The following is a 21107-nucleotide window of genomic DNA, read 5'->3' on the forward strand; positions in this document are numbered from 1 at the left end:
GAAATAGGTGCAAATAAATAATCATGTCTCCCCTAGTCCTCTCTCTTCTTTAGGCCAGACGCGCCCAATTCCTGAAAACATATTTTGCATCCAGTTTTGGTCACCACGTTACAACAACAACAACAAAAAAAAAACCACATATTGAGACTTCAGAACAAGTGCAAAGAAGAGCAATTAGATTCTTTAAAGGCCTGGAGGCTAAAACATAGGAAGAACGGTTGAAAGGGTTTGGGTTTGGCTTGTCTAAAGAAAAGAAGAATTAGGGGTGACATGATGGCAGTATTCTAGTATTTGAGGGGCTGCCACAAAGAGGGGGGGAGGGTCCACTTATTTTTCAAAGCACCTGAAAGCAGGATAAGAAACAACAGATGGAAACTAATCAAGGAGAGAAGCAACATGGAATTGACCTGGGAGAACAATTAACCCGTGGAACGTCTCGCCTTCAGAAGTTGCGGATGCTCCATCGATGAAGGTTTTTAGGAAGAGACTGGATTAGTCGCTTGTCTCAAATGGTGTAGGGTCTCCTTCTAGGGCAGGGGGTTGGACTAGATGACCTACAAGGTCCTGTAGGAAGTTAGCACCCACCCGTCTCTTAGAAAAATGAAATATCCTAGGAAATATTCAAAAGGCGGAAGATTTCTCCTAAAAAGAGTAGAAACTCAGAAGCAGAAACTCACTTCAGAAGCAGAAGCTCAACCCCCCCCCCGCCCCCCAACACACACACACCTTTGTTACTGGATGGGCCATTAGGGTCTGGGCCAGAGTATTCTACATAACAAAGGCCTCTACCCATCTCTCCACCAGGCCTGGGAAGATTGCATCAGCCAGCACTCAGGTGAAGCCGTGGGGTCCAGACAAACCCTAGGAAGTTTAGACTCCACCCCTGGGAGTCTGACAGCCAATGGGATACATTTCTTGCACAAGAACAGGAAACACTAAGGTGGGACCCTACAGAGGGCATATAGTTAAGGGTCTCTCCGCATCTCTGCCCTTCTTTTCCTGCACCCAACGCCTTGGAGCATGTGATCGTCTTTGGAGCTCCAAGCCACGTGGTCCTGCTGTCCACCATTAAACCCTCTTTCCAAACAGCCTCCATGTTTCCAGTGTCTTTCTTCCCTCCACTTGGACCCGAACCCAGAAGGATAATTCTTCCAACAACAAGTCCTTTCCAACTCTTGATTATCTGCTATCAACTTCTGCAACTTCAGGGACAAACACCCAGTTTGCCACCAAGTATCATCTTCGCATCCCACAAATAACAAAGTTGCATTCAGACGTTCTTTTTATAGGACCGGGACATCCCACCCAGAAGCCCCCTTCTGGGCTGCTTCCCCTTCCCCCTTTGGACCCAAGGCCAGTCCGGGGCACCCCAGATTCGGCTGGTTTCCCCCCTACACCCCACCCCGCAGCACACACACACACACACACACACACCACACACACGAGAGCCTGGTCAACGCCGCGGCGCAGGTTACTAGTCCTCATTGCGCAAACTGGGGGCGGGGTGGGGTTAAAATGCAGTCCTGGCTGAAATTCAAAGTCCCCGGGTTCAAGGAGCCGCCTGCAGGGGCCGCCCGCCAGCCCGGGACACGTGACGGGCAAGAGAGTCTTGCGAAAGCGGCCGAAAAGACATTTATCTGCCAGCGCGGAGCCGCTGCTTCCTCTTCTTCCCACCTGCTCGGGCGCGCGTATGGCTTTCTCCGGCCTGTCCCGCGAGACCCTCCTGGGGGTCACGGCGGCTGGCGGGGCGGCGCTGGCGGTGGGCTTCCTCGCGGGTAAGGCTGCACGTGTGTGGGGGGGGGACGACGGGGAACCCTCCTTTCCAGGTAGAAGGAGTCCCGGGCGCTCGCGGACACGGGTGGGAAGCGTCCAACCTGACGCTCCGCGTGGCTAGATAACCAGATCATCAGAGTTGAAAGGGACCTTGAACGTCATCTAGTCCAACCCTCTGCCCACTCAGGAAGAGGGTGGAAGAGGGGAGCCCCAGTGGGCGGGGATGGCAGTGGGGGCAAGAGGAACATCCCTGTTATATTGTAAGCTTTTGACATAGGTAGGTGAATAGATAGATAGATAGATAGATAGATAGATAGATAGATAGATAGATAGATAGATAGATAGATAGATAGATAGATGAAAAGATAGATAATGAATAGAGAGATGAAAAGATAGATAGATAGATAGATAGATAGATAGATAGATAGATAGATAGATAGATGAAAAGATAGATAATGAATAGAGAGATGAAAAGATAGATAGATAGATAGATAGATAGATAGATAGATAGATAGATAGATAGATAGATAGATGATAGACAGATGATAGAGAGAGAGAGAGAGAGAGAATCCCACCTCAGGAGGACTTTCCTGCCCCCGTGATGAGCTTCTCTCCCCCACCCACCACTACCCCCCCAGCTTCTCTGGGGTGCTCCGTGCACGACTTTGCTCGCCCCCCCGCCCTGCAGTAGTCATCGTCCGTGGGCCACCTGCTGGAGAAAGGAGGCGAGCAGGCATTTGTCCTCCTGCCGCCACCTAGGAGCGATCCGGGGGCATTGCAGCCTGGAGTTGGCCAAGCGCTGAAAAGCCCGGGGTGGGTTAGAAATGGGGAAGGGAAGGGGGTCGGGATTCAGGGACCCCTCCTCCACTTAAAATTGGGAGGGGGAGGAGGAGGAGGGGGAGGAAGAAAAAGAAAAAAGAAAAAGAAGAGAAGAAAGAAGAAGAGGGAAAGGAAGAGGAAAGAGGAGGAAGAAGAGGAGGAGGAGGAGGAGATTAGATTGCAGGGATCTCCAGCTTTTTTTAATTCTGCAGCCCTGGGGTCATCCAAGGTCATCCTAATTCTCTGGCTGGCAGAGAACTCTGGGAAAGGGTGTGTGTCTGTGTCTGTGTATAGGGGTCTCCTGCTTGGGGGGAGGGGTTGGACTAGATGACCTATAAGGTCCCTTCCAACTCCGTTATTCTGATTCTTGAGCCAGTTGAAGTCCGCCCTGTGTTAAAAGTTGGCAAGTTTGAAAAAAAAAATTCTGTAAGGGGATTTAAACACGGTAGGAATCTTCTTCCCTCCAGCATTTTCCAGTGCAGGAGGAAATTTAAAACACACACACACACACACACACACACTCCTGTCTCTGTCTTGAACTGTGCCGTGGACTTTCTTCATAACGACGTGATCCAGACAAGCTCAGTCACCCTTTGGAAGAGACCTAAGCGAACTTTAAAAGCTTAAGCGGCATAGGAGACCACTGAAAGATTAGTAAGGACAAATTGAGAAACTCCCCTACCGATGATAATATAAATCATAAAGATTCTGGATTGTGTAGAAATGGATAGGTTAACTCTAAAAATGAAAGAAAAAGAAGATTCAGAATATTTTATAACACGGGGACCTTGCTACAAATGGCTAGTTGATAGATAACAGAGGTTAGAGGAGTGGATTTATGTGAAATACGGGAGGTCAACCTATTTTCCAAGGCACCCGAAGGCCAGACAAGGAATAATGGATGGAAACTGATCCAGGAGAGATTCAACCTGGAAATAAGGAGAAACTTTCTGACAGTGAGAACAATCAACCCATGGAACAAAAGTTGCCTTCAGAAGTTGTGGGAGCTTCATCACTGGAAGCTTCCAAGAAGTGACTGGACTGCCATCTGTCAGAAATTGGGTAGGGTCTCCTGCTCGGGCAGGGGTGTTGGACTAGATGACCTAGATAGATAGATAGATAGAGTCCCTTCCAACTCTGTTCATCTGTTTGATATCTAACATGAGAAAGAAAAACTGATTGTTAAATATTTTGATGGCTGTATAATCAATGTCAATAGTATACAGATAGTATACTTTTTAACAACGATTGATATTATCTTATATACTGTATGTTTGTAGGTGCATGATTATAATGGTGTTTATATTTTAACCCTTCGGACACTTTAAAAAATGCACTGTTCAATATAGAAATGGAATTCGTGATACAAAACAACAAACATATTTATAATCTAGAGACACAGTAAGGTCAAATGGAAGGCGGCTTTAAAAATGTTGGAAGAAGTTTGAAGACAAACCACTCAGGTGTGTTTTTGCCAAGAAGGTTGTGTCTGAGTGGCCCTCAAAGCAGAATCAGATTGAAAGAAACTTGTGGGGGGGTTTGGGGGGGGGTATTTTTGTCTTAAGCAAGAGGTAGGAACAAACTTTTGAACAGGCTGGCTTTTCCTGGGGCAAGCTGGGATCAAAACGTCAAGGTGCTTTCACAAGTGAAGTGAAACCAGGTCTCTCTGCTTAGGAGGATTGGACTAGATTGGGCTAAGCCCCAATTAGTCTACTTAGTTCCCTAAGCCACAATAGAGGAGTTCAACCAACGTCCCATCCATCTTAATCTTCTGCTCAAAGTTTTCTCTTCTGGGCAGGAGGACGTGTTCACGGTACACGGTTTTTAAGCGCATAGAATAGAATAGAATAGAATAGAATAGAATAGAATAGAATATTGGAATGAAGAATAGAAATAGAATAGAATATTGGAATGAAGAATAGAATAGAAATAGAAATAGAATAGAATAGAATAGAATAGAATAGAATAGAATAGAATAGAATAGAATAGAATAGAATAGAATAGAATATTGGAATGAAGAATAGAATAGAAATAGAATAGAATATTGGAATGAAGAATAGAATAGAAATAGAAATAATAGAATAGAAATAGAATAGAATAGAATAGAATAGAATAGAATAGAATAGAATAGAATAGAATAGAATAGAATAGAATAGAATATTGGAATGAAGAATAGAATAGAAATAGAATAGAATATTGGAATGAAGAATAGAATAGAAATAGAAATAACAGAATAGAAATAGAAATAATAGAATAGAATAGAATAGAATATTGGAATGAAGAATAGAATAGAATATTGGAATATAGAATAGAATAGAATAGAATAGAATAGAATAGAATAGAATAGAATAGAATATTGGAATGAAGAATAGAATAGAAATAGAAATAATAGAATAGAATAGAAATAGAATAGAATATTGGAATGAAGAATAGAATAGAATAGGAATAGGAATAGAATAGAATCTATCTTTAGTGCATGGGTGCATCTAGCAAAAGATTCACACAGCCCACTAAGCTTGGTGTTCATTTTGGTTAGGTTTGAACAGCTTATTGAATGGACTCAATGAACTGCATGGCTACAACAGTGGAAAGTGAGTTAGTTTATTCCAAATTGCCATTTGTTTATTTTGACTTGTGCCTTGAGCAAGGGGTCAGACTAGAAGACTTCTGAGGTCTCTTCTGGCCCTATGATCTGTGACTTTGAACTCCCCCCACACCTGGTAAATTCAAAAACCAGAATATAAGTATGTTGTGTGAACAAAGGATTGATGTTCCCAACACCCACTTTCTTCTGAGCTTATTTTGATGTGTTCTTATCAAGCATTTCAAAGATTACAGATTAACAGAGTTGGAAGGGACCTTGTAGGTCATCTAGTCCACCCCCCTGCCCAAGCAGGGGACCCTATACCATTTCTGACTGATGGCAGTCCGGTCTCCTATTGAAAGCTTCCAGGGATGAAGCTCCCACAACTTCTGAAGGAAACTTCTGTTCCATGGGTCGAATCAAATATTAACACCTATTAAAAGTCATTATATGACTGAGGATGGATTGATTTGCTTTTGAAAGGCAGAAGATACCGCGGATCAGATTTGTTTGCCTTTGGCACCTCCGGCCATTCCTGTGGCTTCTTGCATGGGAGCGAAAACCTGCACAAATACATCTTGGATCATTCGGTACGAGAACACCCACTTTTGAAGAAGCTGAGATTGGTAAGTCCCAGTTGTTCAATGGATCGGGCGATGACCCAGGGCATGGCAGAAAGGCAACTCAGCCAGAGAATAAATATGGGTCCCTTTATTAGCTCCAACTTTGCCCCTAGTGTCCCAGTTACCCTCTGGTCTGGAGAAAAACTCTCCCATGAACCTGCAACAGCTGCAGATATCCCAGTCCAAAACATTGTAAACAGAAAACTTTAAACTATAAATCCAACAAGGCAAAATAAGGTAATTAAATCCAGCAGGGAAAGATAAGGAGTTCCAGAAATGAAGTAACATGGTGGTAGATCAAACCAGTTGGGAGGATGCCAGGAACTCAGATAACCGCAGCCAACACGAGATAAACTCAACATTTGTTCCCAGCAAACGCACCTTGCAACTGCCTCTCCTTTAAACTCCCTCCCCAGGTGTGCCTTGTGAAGGGAATCAGGGCCCTTTCCTCCCCCGTAAGCCATGCCACCCATGTTGCTCTCTTCTCCGTTCCTCCCTGTGTGCCCTAGGATGAAGAAGGAGTGGGCCTGGGTCTTTTTCTGAACTCCCTTGTTCTACCTCTCCCCTGGTCTGCCCAGCCTGACTTTTGCCCTTCCCCAGATTCCTCCACAGCCAATGAAGCCCCACTCCCACTCCCTGTCAACTGTTTGTCTTCCTCCTCGGATTGAGACTCTTGACGGCAGCATGACAGATCCGATCAGATTCTGATGGATCTTCCTCGGGGGTCAATCCAGGATTCATGAACCCCTCCAAATTAACTCCATCTTTTCTGTACTCGGGGGATCTTTCCAGCCCCTTGTGTGATGACCCGGGGCATGGCACAAAGGCAACAAAGTCACCAAAGCAGGTAAAGTCCCTTTAATATCTCTAACTTGACCCGCAAAGTCCAGTTATCTTTGGCTGGAAAAAAAACTCTCCCAAGTACAGTCTTTAAAGGGAAAAATTCAATCCAAACCCAAAGTACATATAAATTATAAATAAAAACCAACACAAACCACGGTTGCAGCAGTTAACGAGACAGGGCAGGATAAGGAATTGCAGACTTCCAAAAGATAACGAAACACACACAAGTTGGGAGGACACCAGAACCCTGATAAGACTTGACAAACAAAGATAATTCACGCTTTGCTTCCAGCAAGATGTTGTGTGCAAACACCCTTTTTAAACCCTGTGTTCCCAGCTGCAGCTAATGAAGGGGATCAGGGCCCTTTCCTCCCCCATAAGCCACGTAACTCACGTTGCTCCCTTCTCCATTCCTCCCTGCATGCCCTAGGATGAAGAGGGGGTGGGCCTGGGTCTTCCTCTGAATTCCCTCTCTACCGCTCCCCTGTTCTGCTCAGCCGGATTTTGCCCTTCCCCAGTTTCTTCCACAGCCAACAGAACCACACTCCCACTCCCTGTCAGCTGCTCGGCCTCCCCCTCCAAATCAGATTGCGACAGGGGCATGACACCTTGTGTGTGTGAGCAAGACACCCCAAATAATGTACAGCTAGTCCTCCAGTTACGACCGTTCGTTTAGTGACCGTTTGAAGTTACAATGGCACTGAGAAAAGGCACTCGTGGCCGTTTTTAACACTTGCAAACATTGCCGCCTCCCCATCAGCCAAAATTTGGATGCTCGGCTACTGACTCACCTGTATGATGGTTGCAGTATCCTGGGATCAAGCGATCCCCTTTTGCAACCTTCTGAGAAGCCGAGTTCCATTGGGGAAGCCAGATTCCACCGAACGGCCACGTTGCTAAATGAACACCGGCATGGATTCACGTAATAGCTGTGGCAGGAAAAGTTGTAAAATGGGGGACAAATTCATTTAACCTATGTTCTCACTTAGCAACAGAAATCCTGGGCTCAATTGTGGTCACAAGTAGAGGACTACCTCAACGTCCTAGAAAGGCTACAGAAAAGGAAGGCTCTTAAAGAAAAAAAAACGAAGCCAGAATAGATGATGGGAGGTTTCAGAAATAAGTTAATTCAGGGGTCTCCAACCTTGGCCCCTTTAAGACTTGTGGACTTCAACTCCCAGAATTCCCCAGCCAGCCATACGACTTGGCCCCTTTAAGACTTGTGGACTTCAACTCCCAGAATTCCCCAGCCAGCCAGCTACGACTTGGCCCCTTTAAGACTTGTGGACTTCAACTCCCAGAATTCCCCAGCCAGCCATACGACTTGGCCCCTTTAAGACTTGTGGACTTCAACTCCCAGGATTCCCCAGCCAGCCATACGACTTGGCCCCTTTAAGACTTGTGGACTTCAACTCCCAGGATTCCCCAGCCAGCCAGCTACGACTTGACCCCTTTAAGACTTGTGGACTTCAACTCCCAGAATTCCCCAGCCAGCCATATGACTTGGCCCCTTTAAGACTTGTGGACTTCAACTCCCAGAATTCCCCAGCCAGCCATATGACTTGGCCCCTTTAAGACTTGTGGATGTCAACTCCCAGAATTCCCCAGCCAGCCATACGACTTGGCCCCTTTAAGACTTGTGGACTTCAACTCCCAAAATTCTGGGAGTTGAAGTCCACAAGCCTGAAAAGTTGCCAGGGTTGGAGACCCCTGAATTAAATCATGGCAAGAGGGAGGCAGTGACAAATTGGCATTTCTACTTTATTTTGGGGGGTGGAGAGGCCTGTTGTATTAAAAAAAATAAAATCACAGCCAGGTGGATCTTGTCATCACCTATTTTGCACTCTCAGCACACAAGTTGAGGCAGGCTAAGCAACAGGTGCGTTTGGGTTGGCGAAAGCCAGCCCTTCGCTCTCGGCTCTTCTCCAGCTCTAACCTTCCCTGCAAAGTTTGTGCAAAGATTACAATTCTTGGATGAAAGCTCCTCAGAGGTGGGTATTCACCCGGTTCTGACCAGTTCTGGAGAACCGGTAGCGGAAATTTTGAGTAATTTGGAGAACCAGCAAATCCCACCTCTGACTGGCCACACCCCCATCTATTCTCCGCCTCCTATTGAGTCCCAGCTGATTGGCTGGGTCTTCTTTGGTTGCCCTACACAGGAGAACAGAGCTGGAAAGCAGGTTAGTGTGGTGGGGAGGGAATGGGGATTTTGTAGTAATCTTTCCCTGCCACGCCCACCAAGCAACACCCACAGAAATGGTAGTATAAAAATTTTTTGAATCCCACCCACCACTGAAGCTCATTCTTTCTCTAGGCTCTCCTTCAGAAGAGCTTCTGGGAAAAGTTGATGGAATAACCCCAAAATGAAGCCTGATATGTAATTAAAAGGAAAACAATTAACCTTGGGGTGGGGGGGAGTTAATTTTCCCAAGAAGTCACAAGAGAAAACCCGGACTGTTGCGGAAGACTCGAATCAATACCATGAAGACATGCATGCTCGCACACACCTTTTGCAAATTTATTTGCATGTTTATTTAATTAATTATTACATTTTTATGCCGCCTTGTCTCCCGCCATCAGGTGACTCTGGGCTTGAAAAGAAAACAACAGTCTCCTTCGAAATAAAACAGAAATAAAACAGCTGTATTTGTGTTCACCGCGTAGACTTAGCTTAACATTTTTTTTTATTGAGTTACAAGGTAAAATAAGATGCAGAAGAACTTCTCACATGCGCTCCTGTTTTGCTTTTTCTAGGCTGCATCTTCTACCCCTGGCAAAAAGCTGTGGATCTCTTGTGATCAGGCGCAGTTGGTAGCAAACCTGATCAGGCTTGTTGGAGCAAAAAAGGTAATTGAGATAGGTAAGTGAGATTGCCTACAACTGGGAAGATTCGGGATTTTGTCCCACAATAAACTGGCCACCCTGTAAGTCACAATCTAATCCAGGGGTCGCCAACCTTTTGGACCTCAGGGACCACCAAACTCATAATTTTAAATCCTGTGGACCGGAGACCCTGGGAAAATCCCCCCAAAAAGTCTGCAGGAAAATTCCCCAGCCCGTTTTCCTACCATTCAGTCATTCTTTATTTGGTATCGCAGGATGCCGTCTCCAGCTCCATTCTGAGGGGTAGAGAGAGAAAGAGAGAGAGAGAGACTTTTGGCTTCATGCAAGGAAAGCAGCAGAAGCAGCAGAAATCTTCTCTCCCCCAAACTCCGCCAGGAATAAGTCTTTGTGAGACTTGTGCTGATGCAGCCTCTTGGAGCAGGAGGCCTTGCAGGGTCCCAAAGACTCATTTCTGGCAGAGTTTGAGGGAGAGAAAGAAAGACTTTGGCTGCTTTCCTTGCGTGCAGCCAAAAGCAGAAGAAGAAAGAAGTGGAAAGCAGAGGCCCGGTGGCCAGGCCAGGTGCGTAGGGTGAGTGGGGCAAGTTGCCCCCCTCCGCCCTTTCCCCCCTCCCCTCACTACCTCGTGTTGTTCGCAATGCAAGCGACACAAGCCTTGTGTTCCCGTGGGCCACGTGGCCAGCACAGCCTTGTGTTCCAGCGCAGCCTGGATTAATTACTTTGCGGAGGGTGCTTTGTGGGTAACATTTCTCTGCAGACCACCAAAATTTTCTCGTGGATCACCAGGCCCATTGGTTGGCGACTACTGGTTTAGTGGTTGCTTCAAAGTTACAACGGTACTGAAAAGAGCGACTTATGACCAGTTCTCACATTTAAGACTGTAGTGGCACAGGAGTTAGAATGCAGTATTGCAGGCTGATTCTGCCCACTGCCAGCAGTATGATCCTGACTGGCTCAAGGTGAACTCAGCCTCCCGTCCTTCCGAGGTGGGTAAAACAAGGACCCAGATTGTTGGGGGAAAGAGGCTGACTCTGTAAGCCGCTTAGAGAGGGCTGGGAAGCACTGTAAAGTGGTATATAAGTCTAAGTGGTGTCGCGATTGTTATCCTGGTGATCATGAGGTCAAAACTCGGGCACACTGGCCTGTATTTTCGACTGTATTTCGATCCGCATTTGTGACCCTCCCAGCTGACTTCCAACCAGCAAAGCCAATGAGGGACACCGGATTTGCTTAACGACTACATGATTCACAGTGGTTCGCTTAACAACCACGGCAATAGAGGTTGTAAAATTGAGCACATCTCACTTTAAAAAAAAAAGGAAATTCTGCTCCCGACTGCGGTCATACGTTGAAGACTACCTGTATGTCTTTATTCATTCGGAAACCCAGAAACCCCTTCAACCGCGTTTTTGTAATTTCTCTGTAGGAGTTTCTGCTGGGTACAATACTTTAAGCATGGCGCTAGTCCTACCAGAAGATGGCAGAATTGTTGCCTGCGAGGTCAATGAAGATATGGCCAGTATCGGAAAGCCAGTGTGGAAAGAGGTAGCGTCAGTTTAATTTTGCACAGGGCTTGTTTTTTGTCTGCTGGAAACATTGTATTGGTAATTAGAACTTATAAAACTTACGCTAGAGCCATGTTGGTGAACCTATGGCACCCGTGCTAGAAGCCATTTCTTTCGGCACGCGAGAGATCACCTGGAAGAGACCCCACCGCCCAACGGCGGATTGTCGCATATCTGGCGGCGCATGCACAGGGGTGCGTGGGAGACGCGCACGCATGCACAGAGACACATAGCGCATGCAAGGGGGATCTCACACGCATGTGCCGGTGGTGTGGGGGGGCAGCGTGCATTGCATTCTGGGTGCTGGCACATGAGCGCACATAAGTGAGCGTGCGCGCAATTATTGGCATGGGAGACGAAAAAGGTTAGCCACCACTGTGCTATTTTATTAATTTTATTATTCCACTGTTGTTCAACCATTTGGCATCCCTGGTGCAATCGAGCGGGTTCAGAAGTACTTCACGAGAAAAGTCTTGCATTCTTCTGTACACACTCGAATTCTGTACACTGCTAGGCTCGAAATGTTCGGTTTGGATAACTTAGAACTGTGTCACTTGCGGCGAGACCTATTTCTATTCTTTTATTTATGTCAATGTAGTATTCAGAGATGTTTCTTTCTCTGTCTTCCATCTTTCACCTGCTTTATTATTCGTATATCCCTTATTTAACTCTTCACATCTGTATATATGAAAGTTTAATCCTTCGTTCTTTCATTGTTCAGTGTTTCAATATACAATTCTAATACCAATCACAATATCATTTCAACATACAAGGTAAAGGTTCCCCTCACACAAATGTGCTAGTTGTTCCCAGCTCTAGGAGGAAGTGCTCATCTCCGTTACAAAGCCGAAAAGCCAGCGCTGTCCGAAAACATTTCCATGGTCATGTGGCCGGCATGACTAAATGCCCGAACGCGCACAGAGCGCTGTTACCTTCCCACCAAAGGGGTCCCTATTTTTCTACTTGCATTTTTATGTGCTTTTGAACTGCTGGGTTGGCAGAAGCTGGGACAAGTAACGGGAGCTCACTCCATTACGTGGCGCTAGGGATTCGAACCGCTGACCTGCCAACCTTTCTGATCAACAAGCTCAACGTCTTAGCCACTGAGCCACTGCGTCCCTCATTTAAACATATAGGGTAGATCTATTCATATTCCTTCCATTCATCCCATCCATGTAATTCTACTATTAATACACATGCTGATATTAAAATATATTCTTTCGTTATTTAATTACTCATTGTTTAATTGTATTATTAATATTTATATTATAGATAGATAGATAGATAGATAGATAGATAGATAGATAGATAGATGATAGATAGATAGAGATAGATTAGATAGATAGATAGATAGATAGATAGATAGATAGATAGATAGGTAGGTAGGTAGATAGATAGATAGATAGATAGATAGATAGATAGATAGATAGATAGATAGATAGATAGATATAGATAGATGATAGATAGATAGATAGATAGATAGATAGATAGATAGATAGATAGATAGATAGATAGATGGATGATAGGAAAGAAGGAAAGAAATGGAGGGAGGGAGGAAGGAAGGAAGGAAAGAAAGAAAATTCTTTACTGGCCAAGTGTGGTTGGACACATAGGAAATTTGCCTCGGTGCAAATTTATACAATAATTATATAAATTATATATTATTATACATTAAATTTATATATTATATAAAATTATATAATATAATAATATTATTAATTTTATTATTTCACTACTAATCATTCTGTTCCTTTCTTGAAATGCCACCACATCAATGGATGGTCTGCACAAGCAAAACACACTCACACATACACACACACATATATATACACTAGATGGGGAGCATTTGGGACCTCATGGTATCTTTGACCTGTTTTCTTTCCTTCCAGGCTGGAGTTCTACGTAAGATCGATCTAAGGATAAAACCAGCCATTGAAACGTTAGGTAGGTAGAAGCAAAGGGTTCAACACTCCATCGCTTTGCTCCATCATACTCTCTCCCGCCCAGCCTCCTTGTTGCTAAGCGACACAGTTGTTAAATGAGTTTTGCCCCATTTTAGGACCTTTCTGGGTACAAGTTGTTAAGCAAAGCACCGCAAGATGGGTGGCAAATAAATTTAACCAATAAGTAATAAGCCAATTGAAGGAGAGACTTTCTGAATCACTAAGGTAGTCCTCGACTTACGACCACAATTGAGAGCAAAAAAGCTCCATTGCTGAGCGGAGCGTTGGTTAAGTGAATTTCGCCCCGTTTTATGATCTTTCTTGCCACAGCTGTTCAGGGAATCACTGCGTTTGTTAAGTGAATAACTCGTTTGTTAAGTGAATCTGGTTTTCCCTCATGGACTCGGCTTGTGAGAAGGCCGCCAAAAGAGATCACGTAACCCCGGGACACTGCGACCATCATAGAGATGAGCCAGTTGCCCAGCATCTGAATTTAGATGAGCGGTCGTCAACCGGTGAGCTGCAACCCACTGGTGCGCCGTGAAAAAAATTTTGGTGGGCCGCAGAGAAATCTCACCCCCAGAGCAGCCCCCCAAAGCAATGAATCCAGGCTGCGCGGAAACACAAGGCTGCGCCGCCCACATGGCCCGCAAGAACCCTCCCCGCCCACTCACTCCTTACCCTGAAAACTTGCCTGCTAAATTGCTATTTTTCCTTTTTCCGACCATCAGCTGTTCTTCTGTGCCAGGAGATTTAGATTAGCCAGGAAGCAGGAAATGGTTGGATTTCTTGCTTTCTAGCTAGTCTTTAGATCTTTGGTTCTGCTTTTAAGCGCAGCCAAACCTCCCTTAGGACTGAAATTTCTATTATTCAGTGCAGACTCACAGCAAGCAAATTTTATGTGACAGACTGAGCCAGCTGATGGCAGATAGATAGATCACTGAATGATTCTGTGAGCAACTCAAGCTGCCTGCCTGCTTTGCCTGATTTTGGGTAAAAGTTGCTCTTTTTTAATAAAAAAATTAAATATTGATATAAATATTTATAATATTTACATACAAGCCGTGCCCAGCCAGTCACATGACCACCAAGCCACACCCACAAATTAGGCCACATCCACAGAACCGGTTAGTGGTCCCTCGGTCTTAAAATTATGAGTTTGGTGGTCCCTGAGGTCCAAAAGGTTGACCACCCCTGATTTAGACTATGGGTAATGGTCGTAAGTGCAAAAAATGATCATGTCACTTTATTCAAAGACTCTGTAACTTTGAACAGTCACTAAGTAAACTGTTGTAAGTCGAGGACTAGCTGTAATGAGATAGATAGTTCCATTTTTAAAAAAAAAAATCAGAGAATTTAAAGTTCATGTCCATTAACCAGATTAGCAATGGAGCTTCGGTTCCATTGCCCAAACAGAAATTAAGATCTTTCAAATTCCATCTTTTTCACAGCCAGCATGAATTGGGTTAAAATGTTCCCTTTTCTCACTTGCATGGAATTATTTGACATTAGTGAAAGTGATGGAGGCCTTTTTGCTAATCCGTTTGATGTGATCAACCCTCCCTGAATTCTCCCAAGATGCAGCATTTAAGCGGGACACCCGAAGACTTAGCTGTAATCCCGGTGATCCCCATTGTTGGGTTGAATCAACCTTGAGCTAGTCAGGGTCGAACTGCTGGCAGTCGGCAGAATTCGCCTGCAATACTGCCTTTTAACCACTGCGGATAAGAGTACCACAGATAGTCTTACTACACAGGTAGACAGAAGGGAATATTTTGCATTAAAACAAAACAAAATCCTTCTCTGTTTGTGTGTGTGTGTGTGTGTGTGTAGAGGAACTTCTAGCCAATGGTGAAGCTGGAACATTCGACTTGGCTTTCATCCATGCTGACAAAGAGAGCTACAACGATTACTACGAAAAATGTTTACGGCTCATTAAAAAAGGGAAGATACTAGTGCTTGACAACGTAAGTACTTCCGAAAAAGTAGAATGTGTTGTGACTCCCACTTGGCCAGGAATGGCCCCTTGATTTTGGATCCCCGTGGAACCCCACCCAGACTCCTACCCCACAACCCATAACACATGAATAAGAACAGAGGGATAGAATTGAGATCACGTGAAGTTCTAGTACCGTTTTACAAAGCCTTAGTAAGGCCACACTCGGAATGCTGCATCCAGTTTTGGCAAAAAAAAAGAAAAAAGATGTTGAGACTCTAGAAAGCGTGCAGACAAGAGCAACCAAGATGATAAGGGGATTGGAGGATAAAATATAGGGAGAATGGCTGCAGGAATTGGGGTATGTCTCATTTAATGAAAAGAAGGTCCAGGGGTGACATGAGAACAGTGTTTCGATATCTCAGGGGCTGCCCCAAAGAAGAGGGAGTCAAGCTATTCTCCAAAGCACCTGAAGGCAGGACAAGAAGCAACGGATGGAAACTCATCAAGGAGAGAAGCAACTTAGAACTAAGGAGGAATTTCCTGACAGTGAGAACAATTAATCAGTGGAGTGGCTTCTCTCCAGGAGTTGTGGTTGCTCCAACACTGGAAGTTTTTTTTTAAAAAAAGAGACTGGACAGCCACTTGCCTGAAATGATACAGTTTTTCCTGCCTCAGCAGGGGGTTGGACTAGAAGACCTCCAAGGTCCCTTCCAGCTCCGTTTTATTTGGTATTTTGCCTTTGGCGACAATTCTGCTTTTGATTACTTTCACCCCAGGAAGGATTAAGGTTGTTGTGCAGCCCGCACAAACTTGGTAATAAACCTCCTCGACTGTATGGAATCTTTGCTTTGGCCTGGGAGGTCATAAAACACAGGTCCAATTGTAAACTTAGTTTCAGGTAAGGATAGGGCAAAGATAGCAGTGTTGTGGTTTGCCGGTGCAGACGGCAGTGGAATCGGACAGTGAGGAAGAAAGGGGACCAGTCAGGGAGTCTGGAGAGGACTCGGAGGAGGGTCCTGCGTCCTATGTAGAGATAGAACCAGGACCATCTGGGAGTGATGTGCTGACTCTGGAGCCACTGGAGTCTGGCAGCAGCAAGGCAAAGGAACAAGGGGAGCCTGTTCCCAGTGCGCATGTGCTCAGAGCTGCTGGAAGGTGAGAGCAGCTGAAATAAAAGGGGCGACTCGGGAGTAAGGCTGGGAGGTGATTGCCTGTCCCATCAGGGATAAAAGTCAGACCTCAATGACAAACTCTTTGCAGGAAGCAAAGTAGTTCAGTAATCTCCGAGTTCTTCGTGAAGCTCGGTACTCTGGTCAGTTGTTTCTGGGTTTTGGGGTTGGTGTATGATTAGCCTTAATTGGACTTCTGTTTCTTGGTAGCATTCTGCAGCACTGAAAAGCGTGCTCTTATCTGGAGGAACTGTGTCTAATGAGTCTTGGCTGGGAATGCAAGTAAATTCCCAGCGTCACATTAACAAAGGTTTTCTTTTTAAATTCAATTTGTGTTTTAATAAGTTTGACGGAGCCTGGGTCAGAACAAGCAGTTTGGAACAGACAGATTGTAGAGGCCCCAATTGCCTGCAACTCACTGAACTGGCCAGCACCGGTTTCCAGGTTCATGTGGTTGCAGCAGAATTTGGATATCCCAGTGGTTTAGTCCTGAGAAAAGAGGTAGCTATTTTAATGAGCCTCAGCCAAGAGTTGCATTGAGGTTTCCAGGCCTCCTCTGACGGTTCTCTCCTGTGTAACAGTGTTGTAATACGTGGTGTGAATCCTGCATGCTCTGTATGGTTTTCTCTCTTGTTTCCAACAGGTTTTCGTATCGGGGAAAGTACTTAAACCAGGCAAAAATGATCGCGCAGCCCAGCATGTTCATCAGCTAAATGAAAAAATCTTCCACGATCCCCGTGTGAACATAAGTATGATCCTGATTGGAAACGGGATAACTTTAGGGTTTAAGCTATAGTTAAGGAGGGAGAAGGAAGGAAGGTAGGAGGTGCTTGAGCACTCTCAGTCCTCAGGGATAATAATTTAGAGACGTGAAATGGTCTGTTTCATCCTTATTTCCTTAAATGTGTTTAGGGTTGCATTGTGTATTACACAATTTTTTTAAAAAAATGAAAGAAAGCCTAAAACGTCCTTTCAGTTTTACGCATCACTTTATTTATCTCAATTATTATTTACAAATAACTCCAGGTGGAAAAACATATCCAAGAGAGATTCCTCCTCTTTCTGTTTTGCCCACAACAACCCTGTGAGGTGAGTTGGGCTGACTAAGAGTAACTGGCCCAAAGTCACCCAGCTGGCTTTCATGGCTAAGGCAGGACTAAAACTCAGAGTCTCCCGTCCCAAAGGTGCTTTTATCAAGAGGCAGCTGGACTTTCTTGTTCTTTTTTCTTTTGAAGACGTTTCGCTCCTCCTCCAAGGAGCTTCTTCAGCTCTGACCCGGATGGTGGGAAAGGGAAGGATTTACGTTCCTTGCAGACAGTTGGTCATTTGCGTCCTTTTAGCAAGTTGAGGCCACTTGGAAGTTTATCTGTGTCCTCAGGTCATTTGCTGCTTTGGGTTTTTCTTTGAAGACGTTTTGCTTCTCCTCCAAGAAGCTTCCTCAACTCTGACAGGGTGGTGGGGAAGTTGGTCAGAGCTGAAGAAGCTTCTTGGAGGAGAAGCAAAATGTCTTCAAAAGAAAAAAAACAAGAAAATTGCCTCCTGAAAAAGCACCTCTGGGACAACCATGATCTGGATGACTTAAGAATCTTTTACCGACTCCCAGTCTCCTGCTTTTGACCTTAAGTCACCTTGATTGGAGTGGTGTATAAATAAATAAATGTACTATATAGAGATACATATATTTCTATTTTCATGTTTTGCAACATTTCGGCTTATTTTCTTTTGAGAGCGGGCATTCGAATTTCCTTTTTTAATGAGTGCCAGTGTGTGCACAGGAAAAAAAAATGGCAATGAAGATTCTCTTATATCCGTCTCACATTTCCTTGTGAAATTCGAGCTAGCATATGTGGGCTGAATGTTTCTGTTGACGGGCTCAAGGTTACCCAGTCACCTCCACAGTTGAGTGAAGGCAACAAGCCTTGGGTAGCTCTCCCAGGCCAATTCCAACATCGTAGCCACTATTCCATGCTTTTCCCTTTGTTACATCTTGTGCAACAGAATATTTAAAAAAAACAGCCGGAATTTGGTAGGTTCTCATTGCAAGAACCCATGTGAGATCTGGGGTTTCTGTACAAAATGCAATATATATATTTTATATGTATATTTTAACCTAAATGCAAAGAATTTTATGTTTACTTTTTAAAATTGTAGTATTGGTTCTCTTCACACATACACACACACACACACACACGCTCGCACATGAACGATGTGTCAGCTTTGGAAGCCACATTGAGACCCAATGCTCCCACATTTTGAGCCTGGGAAAATGGGAGGGAGAGTTTCTTGGAGTGAATGTAGTTAGACATAACGTTCTTTTTCTAATTCAAGGTCATGTTGTTTTGCACGCAAGTGAGAGGAAGTCTCAAGTTGGGACGGTTGGTGATTGGGGCATGTGATGTGATGATGGGTGCAGGGGATGGATTTGTAGTTTTTACTTATTGCAAGGAAGCCTGGAACTTTCACATTCAGGATTCCCCGGTTGTGCCAGTTTACTATCCAATTAAAACAGAACTTTTGAGAAGACGTCTGTCTCGGAGTTATTTCTTGGAGTGGAGGTTTTCTAGAACTCTGACACAATGATTACCTGCCAATGCCTTACCTGTAGTATGTCGGAGGCTGGCCATTGGCCAGAATATTTTTCCAATTCTTGACAGCCAGTTTCGTGGGGGTGTGGGGTGTGTGTGGCAGTGTGGCTGTACACCACGTTAATTTTCTACCTACAGGGGCGGGGGGTTCTGAAGCTGAGCATGGATGTTACCCCCTCAGCTAGAAAACTAAGCCATTACTTACTAATCTCCTTTTAATTACCCCATAATCCTTTGTGGGGTAGAGTCTGAGCAACTGAATGCAGCTGAGTGTTTACTTAGCCCTACCCACCAGGGTTAAGTTTTTATTTTAAAGAGACATAAAACATGATACAAAAGATCAGATGTGCCCGGCTTGTTAGATCCATCAAATTCCCCCAAATTCTGAAGTTAAATTTTAATTCACGTTAGTTAAATTCAGCACTCTCTTCCTGGCCCCATGCCACTTCTACACACAATATCTTGCTGCCTGCAGTTTTCAAGGACAACAAAAAAAATGTTTTTTAATGAGCCAAGGCATTCAACTGTCCGTTGTGTAGATGCAAGAATTCATACCCGAGATACAGATATAGATTAACAGGGTTGGAAGGGACCTTGTAGGTCATCTAGTCCAACCCCCTGCCCAAGCAGGAGACCCTGCACCATTTCTGACAGGTGGCAGTCCAGTCACTTCTTGGAAAGCTTCCAGTGATGAAGCTCCCACAACTTCCGAAAACAACTTCTGTTCCACTGGGTGATTGTTCTCACTATCAGAAAGTTTCTCTTTATTTCCAGGTTAAAACTCTCCTTGTTCAGTTTCCATCCATTATTCCTTGTCTGGCCTTCCGGTGCCTTGGAAAATAGGTTGACCTCTTCCTCCTCTCTGTGGCAGCCCCTCCCTCAAATATTGCAAGCTCCTATCCTGTCTCCCCGGCTGCTTCTCTTCACTAGACTAGCCAGGCCCAGTTCCTGCAACCGTTCATCGTATGTTTTAGCCTTCAATCCCCTCATCATCTTGGTTGCTCTTCTCTGCACTCATTCTAAAGTCTCCACTTCTTTTTTATAGTGTGGTGACCAAAACCGGATGCTCTATTCTAGGTGAGGTCTTACCAAGGCTTTATAGAGTGGTATTAGTACCTCACATGATCTTGATTGTATCCCTCTGTTAATGCAACTTAGGATTGCGTTAGCTTTTTTGGCTGCCGCCACACATTATTGGCTCCTATTTAGCTGGTCGTCCACTAAGACTCCAAGATCCCTCTCACAGTTACTGATATTAAGCCTGCTTTCACCCGGTCTACAGGTGTACTTTTGTTTTTTTTTATTTTTCTCTACATTGAATTTTATTTTGTTAGATAGAGATGCATGAATGTTTCCTAAGAAAGGAAGCCACTTTTCACATCACCAAAAGAGCTACAGTTGGACATAAAGTGATACAGCTGATCAGCCAGCTCGGTGTCGGGGAGCCAACACTACAAGACATCCTCGGGTCCGATTTTACAACATTTGTGTATTGCCCGAAACAAGTTCCAAAGTCGGAAGGGAAGTGCATGTTTCCAGAAATGCAGACAATTCCATAGTGTACGAAATGCGGTTTCAGTTCAGGAATTTATTTGCATAACATTGTATGAAGTTTCATTCAACTTGAGGCCTGCTCCAAAGATTTGCAAAGGCCTGACTCTGGAAAATAAACTCTGGAGAAACCTAGAAACAAATGGATCTGAACTTTCTGAACTGGACTGGACTTTCTAGAAAATCCAGTTAGTTCTTGAAAAAGCACCTCCATAGAATCACAGACAAAATGGACCTGAATGTGCTTCCTTCCTGCTTGACCCAGCCTGAAAACAACTCCTTTAGGCAGGGGTGAGATTCTGCTGGTTCGGACCGCTTTGAGTGAACTGGTAGTTCGAGTGATAGCGTGCTCACCAAACCAGTTGTTACACCGGCTGAATCCTACTACTGCTTTTAGAGTTGAGTTCTACAGAGTCCTACAGCAAATATAAGAGTGGAATTGATATTCAAGGCTGACTAAAATCTCAATCTTTCTTTCCTGAAAGGAGTACATAACTGGTTGCTGCAACATTTACTCTTTTTACAGGAGCAGTTAATATTGCCAATACCTCACTGGTTTTATCCCCTAAGTTATATTTTCTATTTCAGAGACTGATTTAAGTTCGGGGGTGGGGGGAATAAACCCCTTATTGTTTGCATTTCCCTCCTGAGCTGCAAGCAAATTATATCCACTTATATTTTATGGTTTTTTAAAGATAATCAAAACTAATCCTCCCCAGAGTTAGCAACAAGATTATGATTGACTAGCAGTCCTATACAAAAGAAAGATGGAAGGGTCTTTTTAAAGCTTGGTAATTTTCCTGCCAGGGACACGCTAAATGCTGTAAACTCCTACACTGTTCGGGCTCCAGGGAAAAGTGGCAAGTTTGCAA

The 21107-nt window shown here is 44.5% G+C and overlaps 1 protein-coding gene and 1 long non-coding RNA gene across 2 annotated transcripts in view; both read left to right on the plus strand.

Moving 5' to 3' along the window:
- The window catches only part of LOC148125745 (uncharacterized), a 245161-nt gene extending 226539 nt beyond the window's left edge, over positions 1 to 18622 (plus strand). The window contains exon 2 of the long non-coding RNA XR_015743667.1: positions 17440 to 18622. This is a non-coding gene — a long non-coding RNA (uncharacterized LOC148125745). The remainder of the gene's footprint in view (positions 1 to 17439) is intronic.
- Positions 1599 to 18114, plus strand: COMTD1 (catechol-O-methyltransferase domain containing 1). The gene is made up of 7 exons (XM_087933833.1): positions 1599 to 1775; positions 5660 to 5802; positions 9397 to 9502; positions 10910 to 11028; positions 12938 to 12992; positions 14825 to 14958; positions 16743 to 18114. The coding sequence occupies exons 1-7, from the start codon at positions 1691 to 1693 to the stop codon at positions 16893 to 16895; spliced, it is 795 nt and encodes a 264-aa protein (XP_087789959.1). The 5' UTR covers positions 1599 to 1690; the 3' UTR covers positions 16896 to 18114.
- Positions 18623 to 21107: the final 2485 nt, after the last annotated feature.

The sequence above is a fragment of the Pseudonaja textilis genome, chromosome 4, assembly GCF_049901715.1.
Source record: "Pseudonaja textilis isolate UNSWEBS1 chromosome 4, rPseTex1.2, whole genome shotgun sequence".
In the NCBI taxonomy this organism is placed as follows: domain Eukaryota; kingdom Metazoa; phylum Chordata; class Lepidosauria; order Squamata; family Elapidae; genus Pseudonaja; species Pseudonaja textilis.

Coding starts and splice junctions, on each gene's coding strand:
- COMTD1 (XM_087933833.1), top strand. CDS start 1,691: ATGGCTTTCTCCGGCCTGTCCCGCGAGACCCTCCTGGGGGTCACGGCG. Junction 5,803..9,396: donor TTTTGAAGAAGCTGAGATTG/GTAAGTCCCAGT, acceptor TGCTTTTTCTAG/GCTGCATCTTCTACCCCTGG. Junction 11,029..12,937: donor GAAAGCCAGTGTGGAAAGAG/GTAGCGTCAGTT, acceptor CTTTCCTTCCAG/GCTGGAGTTCTACGTAAGAT.